Raw genomic sequence first — 11,105 nt, 5'->3', positions numbered from 1 at the left:
GAAGGAACATTAGAAAGCAGGACCAGCAGCCATATGGAAAATGTGGTTTTCTTACTACTGTTAGTGAGCTTATTAACAACAACTGTGCTTATTAACAGAACATTTACACTTTAAAAAAACATTAAGTTAGAAATCTGTCTGCATTTTGAAGGAACTATAATGTTGTGAAAGACATAATTAGCGGATATGTTGTTAAATCATTGGTTACTTACCAGCATTTTACTTTGTTAAAGGAGGATTCTTTTGCCGCAGGGAGAGATTAGAAGATTTTGATGAGTGGGTCCCTGTTTGATTTATGTTGTGTGCACACATTAGTGACCTGTGAGACGGTCCTGGCAATGGTTTCACACTATTTTTTTTAAGATCGACATGGAAGGACATGTTGTCAACACATTTCTTTAAGCTCATGGGTTCACACAATGAGTTTTTTGGAGTAAATACATGTAAATATTTGCTTGAAAGAAAACTCCACTCACTCCCTGAAGGCGCTCACGTTCATGTAGGTATCCAGACATTATATATTGTAAGCAAGCTGCTGGACACACCTCAACCCTTCACTGCAGATCGAACACCTAGTTCGATCTGCACCATTTGCTCCCTTGACCCAGTACCTGCAACTATCTTTAAATAGTGTTCCCTCCATCTTGGTAATCTTTGCAGAGAGAAGAGGTGCCTGCTGCCTTCAAAATAGCAGCTCTGAGTTCAATCTTGGGGTAATACAAGCCCTATGGAGGCTCTTGCTCAAACTACAGTACACGTATACATCCAAGTCCAACCTGCAGTTCCCTACAAAAAGAATGGAGCATGCTGCGTCAGTCACAGTTATCTAAAAGACAACCTATTAAAACATTTAAGTAGCTACTGATTCACAGCAGCACACTTGTGGTGTTGAAAGGAGCTTCCCCATGGCTTTATGTCTATTATTCATTTCATCACAGATTATACTATTCCCCTCAAATAAAGCATCCCTAAATGATTCTCAGTCATCTCCCAAATGCACTTATTCAGGTGCTATTCGTAGCAATATGTATTTGTGGAAATGCTTTTACTGTCTGTCTTGGTCCAAAGACAAAAGATACAGTTTGACTATCAATCTATACCTTATTATTTCTAATAAGCTATGACTTGCAGCTAGTTTCTCCTGAAAAAACATTCAAACATTTGTTCATGTGTCATCTCAATTTCTACCAAATCAAATTCATAGTCACAATGACATTTCTGCTACTTCTTGTTTGGAAGAATGACGGGAATGGCTCAGTTCCTTCAGGAGCTAAAAAAGTGACACAAATTAGCAACAATGGTTCAAAACATTTAATAAAGCAGAGTAAAATAGATGAAGAGGTATAAAGCAAAGACACTAATTTTTACTTTTCATCTGAGATTTGAGGGAATCTTTTAGGAAGCAGAGCAGAATATAAATGCACAAAATAAAGAGCCTACAGGCCAAAGTTAAATTATAGCAACTTTGGTTGTGTGGTTGGGATCCAATGGGAGTGGAAATGTCCTTGTGCTTGCTAGATGGATTCATTATCACCTTTTTTTTTTTTTTTTTGGCTGTTCAGCCCTCGTCTGTGAAACCTGTTCTGTGGATGCTGCGTCATGCCTTTCACTCTCCCAATCGAGCACAAATAATAGGTTCACAATTTCCACCTCTCTCGCTGTCACATGTGTAAAATGTGCTCTACGGGTTAGTTTCCTGATTTGTTCCGGTAAATAAAGTAGCCCATCATATGTAACTGTGAGAGGAAGAAAACAGTCAATCCTCGGTCACACTGACAGAAATAACTTTTTCTGTGGAAGTTTCTTTTCTTCAGATGAAGTTGCAATAAAATCCAAATCCATACAGCTCAACACAGGCATTTAGCCAACAAACACAATTGATCTAATCGTATATTTTAAAGGATAATCACCATGGCAGGTCTTGATTCCTGCAATTTGGAAGTTGGGCAAAATGGAAATGCATTAATTTCAGAGCATCGGTCAATTAAATTAAAATGGAATTCAGTCACACTGCACAATCAATGTGAACTTAATTTCAATACGACCCCAAAAACAATCCCAGCGGCATACCTGGTACACCCTGGATTGATTGTGATTGTGATTTTGTGTGTTCAGCATAATCTTAGAAGGAAAAAGGAGATTTAGCAAATTTCCCTTCCGAGGGGAAAAGGGTGATGAAGTATGTCTCCTACAGGCTGAAGACTTGTCTCACCTTCCTCCTTGAATCCAGTGATTGCTCTCTCAAAAATATCCCTTTTTTGTCTCTCTGTCCTGCACTTGTTTTGTTTCTTTTCAGACCATTTCAAGCCAACAGTATCCGTTCATGGTCTCGTGGACGTTGTTTGCCCTCCCTCAGTTCCGTTTGGTTCGCTTGCTCTTACGGGGATCTGGGAACATATTCTCTGTTATGTAAACATAGCATCTAAAATACAAATGTAAGGCTTCAAATCCCAAACAATGTTTTTCCATTGCCATTCAGCATGCAGTAAACGGCACACAAACACGTGTTTGTGGTCAAAGCCATGTGTGGAGAACTGGGTAAATGGATCCGCTTTTCACATTTTATGTTAGTACAGCAAAATAAATGTGCTTTCACCTCCGGCAGTAATTTCTGTTTATAATTAAGGTTGCTGGGCATCCATGGGAAGTAACACAAAAACATGGATTTAAAGCAATTTTAGAAGTATGACCCATTTTTCTTGCACGACCTGCCCCAGGGTAGATGGAAGTACAAGGCAGCAGGAATCCTATGGTAGTAAGATGAAAGACTCTTCAAGGCTACAGAAATGCGCCGGTACTTTTTGGTCCTTAGGTCATTTTACCGGAACGTGTTCAGATGCCACCTGTTGGATTTCAGTAACGGATGACTTACGTTTTTGCAAAACCACTCTGTTTTAGCTCCTAAGTTTTCCCAACAGCAACATAAGACCTTCATTTCATTCATTTTTTCAGCCAACATGTGACGGAACATTAATGAAATGTTATTTGCTTACTCTATGTTCTCTCTACTATCAGAAGTAAGGAAAAATGATTAAATCAGTGATGTCTTTGTTCATATATAATTTGTGAGACAACTAACCCGCAAGCTCAACATACCCATGTTCTGCTCTGCTCAGCTCTTACAGCAGCCTCTGGACAAACAATAGAAAACGGATTTGTCCCTTTACCCCCCAAGACCGCAATTATTTTCTTTTTCATAACTTTATTATTTATTTCTCTTACACACCTTTTCAAACTATTGAATTAAATATAAATGAAAGTCGCCTTTATATTAGTAATTAGAAGAAGCACTGTGCACTTCCCGAGTCCATTTGTGTGCAGCAGCCCTGGAGTAAGAGGCTTCAAAGTCCTACTGCACGTGTAAGAGTGTTGCACCATGTGTTCTTCATGCACAGGCTATGAAATCACCAATGGTTGGTTCCAGTTGTATTTTCATCCCAACTTACTCGATGTGTTAACCTAGTTATGGACCCCCCCCCCAGATTCATTTCCCGATAAACAAATGTGTTACTTCATTTTATCTAATGAAAAAATATGTGAAAGGTTTCGCTCAAGAGCAACAAAGTGAGAAAGGCAGAGTAAACGGCCCCCCGGGGGATACCCCTGAGCCATGACTTGAAACAGGAAGTGGATGGACCCTGAGCCTCAGGTGAGTCATTGACTTACATTGGATGCAGTGAGCTGCGCTGACACTCATGTGTTTCACCTTGTTATAGGACTTGCTGAGCTGCTTAGCTGGGTACTTGAGATGTCTCAGCCTTGTGCCATGCTGTGCAAAAGGTAATGCCAGCTCTTCAGGCCAGAGGTCTGCATGCTCTAGCATGGACTGTATCATCTCCTGCATGCTGTAGAATTATGTTCTAGTGATGGCTTCTCCTCAGGGACAAATTAATTTGAAAAAACTATGCTAAATACTTACAGGTGATGTATTAATGGCCCATTATGGTTGTGTATCATTGTAAAGTTTTTTTTAAGCAGAGCAATGGATTATTCAGTGTAGGTAAGTCTGGCATTTCCCAGTGTGATCAGCCTTGGCCCGTCATGAACACCAGATTATGTTGTTGATTATCAAAAAAACCGTTCACTCAATAACCCCAGCACATTTTTAATTCCACCAGCACATTTACAGGTCTCTCCTCCACACTTACAAGCAAACACACGCACTGTCTACCTCACTTCACCCCCGCCCCCTCCTCCCCCCTCAGTAGTGAATCAAAAAGCCAGCGTTTGCTTATTCTCTCTCTCTCTCTCTCTCTCTCTCTCTCTCTCTCTCTCTCTCTCTCTCTCTCTCTCTCTCTCTCTCTCTCAATCAGCAATTTTCCCCTTTGATCTCTTATTCATATGATTAAGTCTGTTTATCACCGGACTCTTCATCCCACATTTCAGAATATGATAAGACCATCTTTGAAGTTGGCTATGCTGCAGTGGAAGCACTTTAGGAAACAACGGTATCTTTTCTTTCTAAATTATTGTTGGAATTGAAACACTTTCTATCTGGTTTTAAATTGTTTGACCTTGAGTGTACAACACACACAACAGTTTCCTGTGTTTGGGGAGCCTTCACTGAAATGTTGTCATCTTCAAGGGGAAAAGGGTTAGATAGAACACTTCTAAATCTCCCATTCCAGATATTTTCTCTGGCTTGTGTCACCCAAAATATCTTTTCCAAACATATTTATTGGTATCCACTATTCGTTAAACTTTATTTTTTGTTCTGTGCTCCTCTTTGTTGTTGAAGTGCTTTACCCTTGATCCTGTCCTCCGTCTGTCACTCTGCCTTCTTTTCCCCTGCCAACCACTCAGCCATTCATCCTCGCTCTGCCCTGCTTCTTTGTTTGTCCGTCCCTGGCTCTCTCTCACTCACATTGTTTTTTCTGCCTCCTTGTATGTTTGCCCCCACCCCTCAATCAATATCTTTAACCCTTGTTTTCTCTCAGCTCCTTGTTCTACCCTCCCCATTTCCCTCCTCTTCGCTACGTCTCTACTGTCTTAGAATTGACATATAATTTGTATTAACAAAGCACATGAGTAGACGCTAGGGATTTGATAGAAACTTTTATGGAACATAATGACTAAAAGATAGTGTCCAGTAATGAGGAGCGATGAAGATGAAGAACATGAAGTGTTAGTATTGAGGCAAAAGGTATATGTAGCTGTTGGGTTACAGATCATGTGGGATATTGTGTTATTCACATTTTCTGAAGCTTTTCATTGACAGAAAATGGTTTTGATGTTTTCTGTGTCACTTGTTATCCATATTTACTCAGACTGAAACATTTGCCGTGACTTTTGGCTCAGTGTTGCCCTGAGCCAAAGTGCTAGCATCGTGTTGACGATGATCTTACAAGGCATGCCCGTGAAACTGTCAATGCATATTTCTGTCAGTACGCCACCAAGTAACCTGCAACATAACAAGGTGTGAAGGTGCGCTTTTGCGGGATGGTGAGATATATGTGTTACACCGCTGCATTGGTTTCGGATGAAGGGAAAGTACGGCTGTATTTCAAACCCAACCTCAAAATCCTTTTCTATTTCAACTATTATTCATTAATCGGCCATCATCTCCAAGCACTGGAATAGACAAACATAATCCACATTAGTATGTGTCTGAATTAATTATTAGTTACTTAGTGGTGCTCACATGCACACACACACAAGCATGGATATTTATTTAGACTCCACATTTTCAATGCACTAAATACCCTTCATCACACATTAATCCATGCCAAACCCCTGCTAACGTCAGACCCACATGGAAAGATATCCCCCTCCCCCTCCAGTTTTTTCACCTGCACACACCTTACAAAGGCCCCTGTGGGTGCTGTAGGCAGCAGACCAAGAGAAATGGCGCAGCAGAAACCAACAGTGGATTAGCAGCAGTATGTGAGAGAGGCCACATGCGGACGTATTCCTCTGGGGAAGTCAAGCCAGATAATCCGACCGCAGCGCTTACTCTATCACCCCCCTGGCAGCTGCACTTTGCCCCTGCACGCAAACAACACAATACAAAATATAACCCAGGCGTGAATATTTCGACTGAGATGTATGCCAGAGTGTACGGCATCACTGGACGTGCACATACAAGCAGGCGCACACACAACGAAATTCTATCTGATGCATGGAGATTTAATCTTGCATGTATGCCAAGGCGTGCGAAATCCAGCTGCATTGAACAGGCGTGCATACACATTTTTGTGTATATCCCTGTAGGGGACACAAACAGCTTGACACTTAGTCACAAATGTGCATTCATGCAACTGTCCATATCATGTACAGGTACACCATACACACACATTTCCCAAGCCCCAAACAAAGCTACCTCCCCCAAACCCTGACAGGAGGACAGGAGACCTTTGGCCCTTGTTTGACATAAAAAACTTACCCGGCTTCGGTTCTCAAGGCTGCAGCTAATCAGAATATGCTGCCCGGATTTACAACTACAACAGGCTGAAGCCCTGAGGGTAAAGAGAGCTGGTGCAGTCACTGTAGCAGTATCCGACTGGCTGTTCAGTTGAATAGCTGGTTTTCTGACTGGCTCAAATCTTTTTGATGTATAGTCCAACAAAGAAAAGTAAATTCATAACACAAATTCCCTCTCAAGATAAGAGGTTTAGACTTGCAGTTCCAAATGTTTGCACAGAGATGCTTACAAACACAAATAATGCTCAACCGTGCTTGCTCACATTTATGCATGTTACATAGAGTGGACATAGACAGATACATGTGCAGGGTTTGACACCCAAACAGGAGGATCAGGGAAGAGGAGGTCGTGATTGCTCATCAAACAGCGCAAGCAAGAGCTGGCAAAAGGCATCAAATCGACTGCAGCCCACTCTCCTGGGCCCACCTGTCGATTACAGTGGTAAAGACAAGCTGCCTGGTGCCTCAATCCATTCCCAGCAGCCTCCACTGGGCCTGTGGACACCTGAAGAATCCTGATGCCAGGAGATTGTAAGGGACCTTCGACTCCACACTGGTAGATACCCAGTGGTTTGCCTCTACTGCATAAAACATTCAGATAAACAACTCTACAGAGAAATGAAGGTCATCTATTACACATCTGGCAGCGATTCACTTTATATAGATAGAATGAGATCACAGTAATTTTAAGCTGTCCACAGAAACATGTAAATCAAAGAGCTACAATATTGAGCTGGCAAAGACACAATGAATACAGAATAAAACCCAATTTACAAAATAGAAGCAAGGGCATTATTTAGTGGGAAATCACAAATAAATCACAAGGCATTATAATTACAACTGTGATATTCATCATCTTTTGCTTGCCAGGGTGAGGTATGTTCTTTGAATATTCAGCAAAAGGACAACAATCCCATTGCTTTCTGATGCCTAATAGTTAGAGCCGGATCAAGCATTTTTATCCCATTTATGCTCCCAAGAGAGAACAGGAGGGGGGAGTTTACCCTTTCTAGCAAACTAACCTTGGACACAAAATAAAAGCTCCAGATGGCAGATTTGCACTCTATGGCAGAATCTTAAGAAATAAATCTTAAATAGAGATGATAATGAATTAAGTAGTACTATTAAATAGTACATTATTCCAAGGCACAGGATTTGCTGCTGCGATCCCAAGCAAAGCCTCGTTGTGGTTTCAGCACCACGGACAGCTCTCACGATGTGCGTCACTGGGGACCCTGGCACCTCTTTGGCTTCCCCTCGGATAGAAGCAGGGATCCAGGGTTAACTTATTAGCTTTCCTTATGAACTCACCCTGCTGGCTTCAAGCTAATAAATCTTACCAAATGAAATGGATTTACATAGAGGTCACTGCAGCGACAATCATTAAGTGGGCAATATTTAAACCAGAAGCCACGCACATAATTGATTTAAACCGGATCTGCTATCATAGCTCTTTCCAAAGCAGCTGCTCTCAGTACGCAGACACTTTAGTTTAGATTAAACAAGAGCTTTAGTGATCATGGATGAAAAGGTTAGTACAGCCATGTCCATTGGCATCAGCTGCTTTTAAAGAAAACTCCAAATGTGCATAAACTGAATGACGCACGGCCTCTCACTTCATTCTTCCGCCTGGTTCCTCTCCGTTTCAAAGTAGAAGTCGGTGACTCTTCCAAAGCTAGATGGCAGAAGAGCCCCACTGCAGCTGAGCTCCGCTTTGCGCCGTCATCATCCCGTCTTTGCATTGCAAATCGTCCAGTCCCATCACTCCCAATAACAGCGCCGCTCGATCTCCGGAATGAAAATCAGAGTTATGGTGGGATTGCCTAGCAGGCAAATTTCTTTCATCCGCTTTTGGGACGGGATGCAGCCTGTCTTGAGTGTCACCTACCCAGCCCCCTTTACCTTGGCCCCCCGCAACCCCCACCCCCCCGTCCCCCCTCGTCTCAAACACATAAACCACATGCTGTCATTAACAGAGTTCATTTCCCTCTCGGGATTTACAATCTTCCCATGAAGAAGTGCCTCTCCTCCTCCCTTCCCCACCCACATCTCTCTGTTCCCACTTCGTGATTTGTTAGCCACACATCAACCACATAATGTTGGTGGGACATACCTACACCGGACCATCTCTATCTCTCTCTCTCTCTCCACTTCGCCACACCACCGTCACTCCCTCCCCGCCACCTTTTCTCTCTCTCGCTCTGCGTGGTTCCCATACCGATCGATGAAAGCAGCTTTCAAAGACAGGCTAGACTCCTCTTCTGCCCTCAGCCGGTTGACAGGAGAGATGCTTTACAGCAGATGCGTGAGCGCGCAGCCAGAGATGCTCACACTTGATGCCCCTCTCAGCCGAGATGGTTGAGCCTTCGTCCAGGTCGCCGTGGTCCTCCCTTGAAATTCAGTCTCGCTCACTTGTCTCCCATCAGCTGACATAGCGGCGGGCGGCTGTGTGCCTGTTCCTCCTGTGAGCAGCGAAAGAGACTCTCCTCCAACCAAACACTACGCAAACAGCCTGTAGGTTACATGTGCTAGTTGAGAACATGAAGGGGATTTACAGAGACGGATACTACGACGGATCTATTGAACTGCGGGACGTTTTCAACAGGAGATGCGTTAAATGTGGCCATGGGGACTTTGTTCAAGGCAGAACGATGCGGATTAGGACGGGAATTGTTTTTTGGAATCTCATCTTTTCACTGATGTTCACTTGTGTGAGAGGTAGGAGCCACTGCAGCAAGCCTCTGTGTTTTCTGGTGCACTTGGTGGGCCAGAGTGTGTGCGCCCGCGTGCGTCGTGTGTGTGCGTGTGTGCGTTTGTATGTAGGTTCGTGAGAGTGTGTTGTGTGCCTGCCTGCCTGCCTGCGTGCGTGCGTGCGTGCGTGCGTGTGAGAAATCAAAGCTTTAACGTTACAGACGTGCGCAAAATAGGCTGCCACGGTTTACTGGATAGAGTTTTGAGAGACGCATTTCCCCCGTTTGGCGCTCAATGCAGGCTTTCACTGAGTCGCTCAATAGTAGCCTACGCTTCTTCTAATAGCCTACGTGAGCTGCTTTGCTTAGTGGTCCAACTAGTGAATCGTTGAGGCGCATGCACTGCAGATTGCCTACATGGTGTAAAATAAATATTCGTATGTGTTTTAGGCTTGAGCCGTCCGCCCTTATTTCTCTTTTCTGGGTCGGGGTTTTCGAGAATTTATGTGGGATTTGCGTCAGTCCAATCCCACATGAGACGAATGGCTCTGGAACAATTTCAGGGTGCCGAGGCAATTAGTAGTGTGGAACCAATCTGTCCACTGGGGTTTATCGGACCGGCCAGTGCAGACAGGTGTAGGTGGGCTTGTTAGTATTCTAGTGCCTCTTTCTCGAGGTCTTCCCATTTGAATACTCGCTCTAGCTGGTGAGGTAACTGCTGATTGCCTTTTATTCTTCTGTATTTCTGTATTTATCAACTACTTTCATGTAGCCCGGTGACAGTTTCATCACTCCTTAAACGTAACTTTAATGCAGTTTTCAGAAATAAAATCAGTCGAAGCAATTGTTGCTTATTTACCACACTGCATGAAACATCTGCTCATTCATTGTCAACTGACATTTAAACAGGGGAAATGTAATAAACAATTTGTTATGTGGGGTTTATAAAACTATGTAAGTGTGTGTGTTATTCTCTGTCTTTGTGTAGAAGCTCAGTAATGTTACACTGACTGTGTTCATTTATCATTAGAATTAAAGCCAAAGAAAAAAAAATTCAACCCCTCAAAACGTTTTTCTTCCTGGCGTGTTTGTGTGTATGCCCATTTTGTGTGCGTCAAAGACATTTCATATGCAAATGCATGGCGGTTATCTGTTAAATGCACGTATGGCGGAGTATGGGCACTCGCAGATATTAATTTACATGCAGATTGTTCACCCCCTTGAGCAATTCTTGTGTCAGTCTTTTGGGGGGGGGGGGGGGGGGGGCCAAGGTGTGCAGCATCCAGAGCAGCAGCGGCCACGAAGCACGAGCCAAGTTGAGCCCAGCAGAGTCGTGCACAGTGTTGTTTCTTTACCGCCCACATTAGGGCAACGTCAAATCTCGCTGCTGCTGCCAATCCTCCTTCTTCTGTCACTTATTAGGGAGGCAGCCAGCGATGAATTGGGGAGGACAGGGGAAGAGTTGAGGAGGAGGCCCAGATCTCCTGTTGGAAAAGAGCACAGGAAATAGTGACACCGAACAAGATGTGCAGGTGGAAACTACCACCTGTATTTTCCCCGTTCTGACAGGTGACACGATGTTTGCAGAAGGAAAAAGATAGAGATAGACTCACCTCTACTGTTAAGATAATGATGCTTTCCAAAACACCCTCGATCTAGCAAACTTTGTACACTGCTTTGTTGGAGGTGGTTTTTCATGTTGGATTATTTTTGGATCCATGTGCGTCGGTGGTTCACAAAGTTGTGTCATTCACCTGTTTCTTGGCACTCCGCTATAAGGTGGCATTTAAGGACATTTGGCAACTTAGTTTTGTAATTAATAATCCTGCCCGGCTAGGCTTGATATATTTGTATATATTATGTTCTAATTGCAGCGGTTCAGCACCTGTGGACATCAGCTTGAACTGTGTCACCTAATCCTCAGGGAAACTAAAAAAATCAGTTGACATTGACAACAAATTTGAAAGCAAAGTTGCAGGAAATTAATTTGGATAA

General features: G+C 43.2%; 1 protein-coding gene across 2 annotated transcripts in view; it reads left to right on the top strand.

The window, feature by feature from the left end:
• Positions 1–8,432: 8,432 nt before the first annotated feature.
• Positions 8,433–11,105, top strand: part of LOC119197121 (CUB and sushi domain-containing protein 3-like) — a 157,057-nt gene continuing 154,384 nt past the window's right edge. For both annotated transcript variants that reach the window (XM_062565524.1, XM_037453152.2), the window contains exon 1: positions 8,433–9,138. In XM_062565524.1, coding sequence (XP_062421508.1) covers positions 8,961–9,138 — 178 coding nt within the window. In that variant the 5' untranslated portion in view covers positions 8,433–8,960. The remainder of the gene's footprint in view (positions 9,139–11,105) is intronic.

The sequence above is a fragment of the Pungitius pungitius genome, chromosome 11 (assembly GCF_949316345.1).
Source record: "Pungitius pungitius chromosome 11, fPunPun2.1, whole genome shotgun sequence".
NCBI classification, from domain to species: Eukaryota; Metazoa; Chordata; class Actinopteri; order Perciformes; family Gasterosteidae; genus Pungitius; species Pungitius pungitius.
Note: the sequence above shows the minus strand (reverse complement) of the source record. Positions and strands in the feature narration are given on the sequence as shown.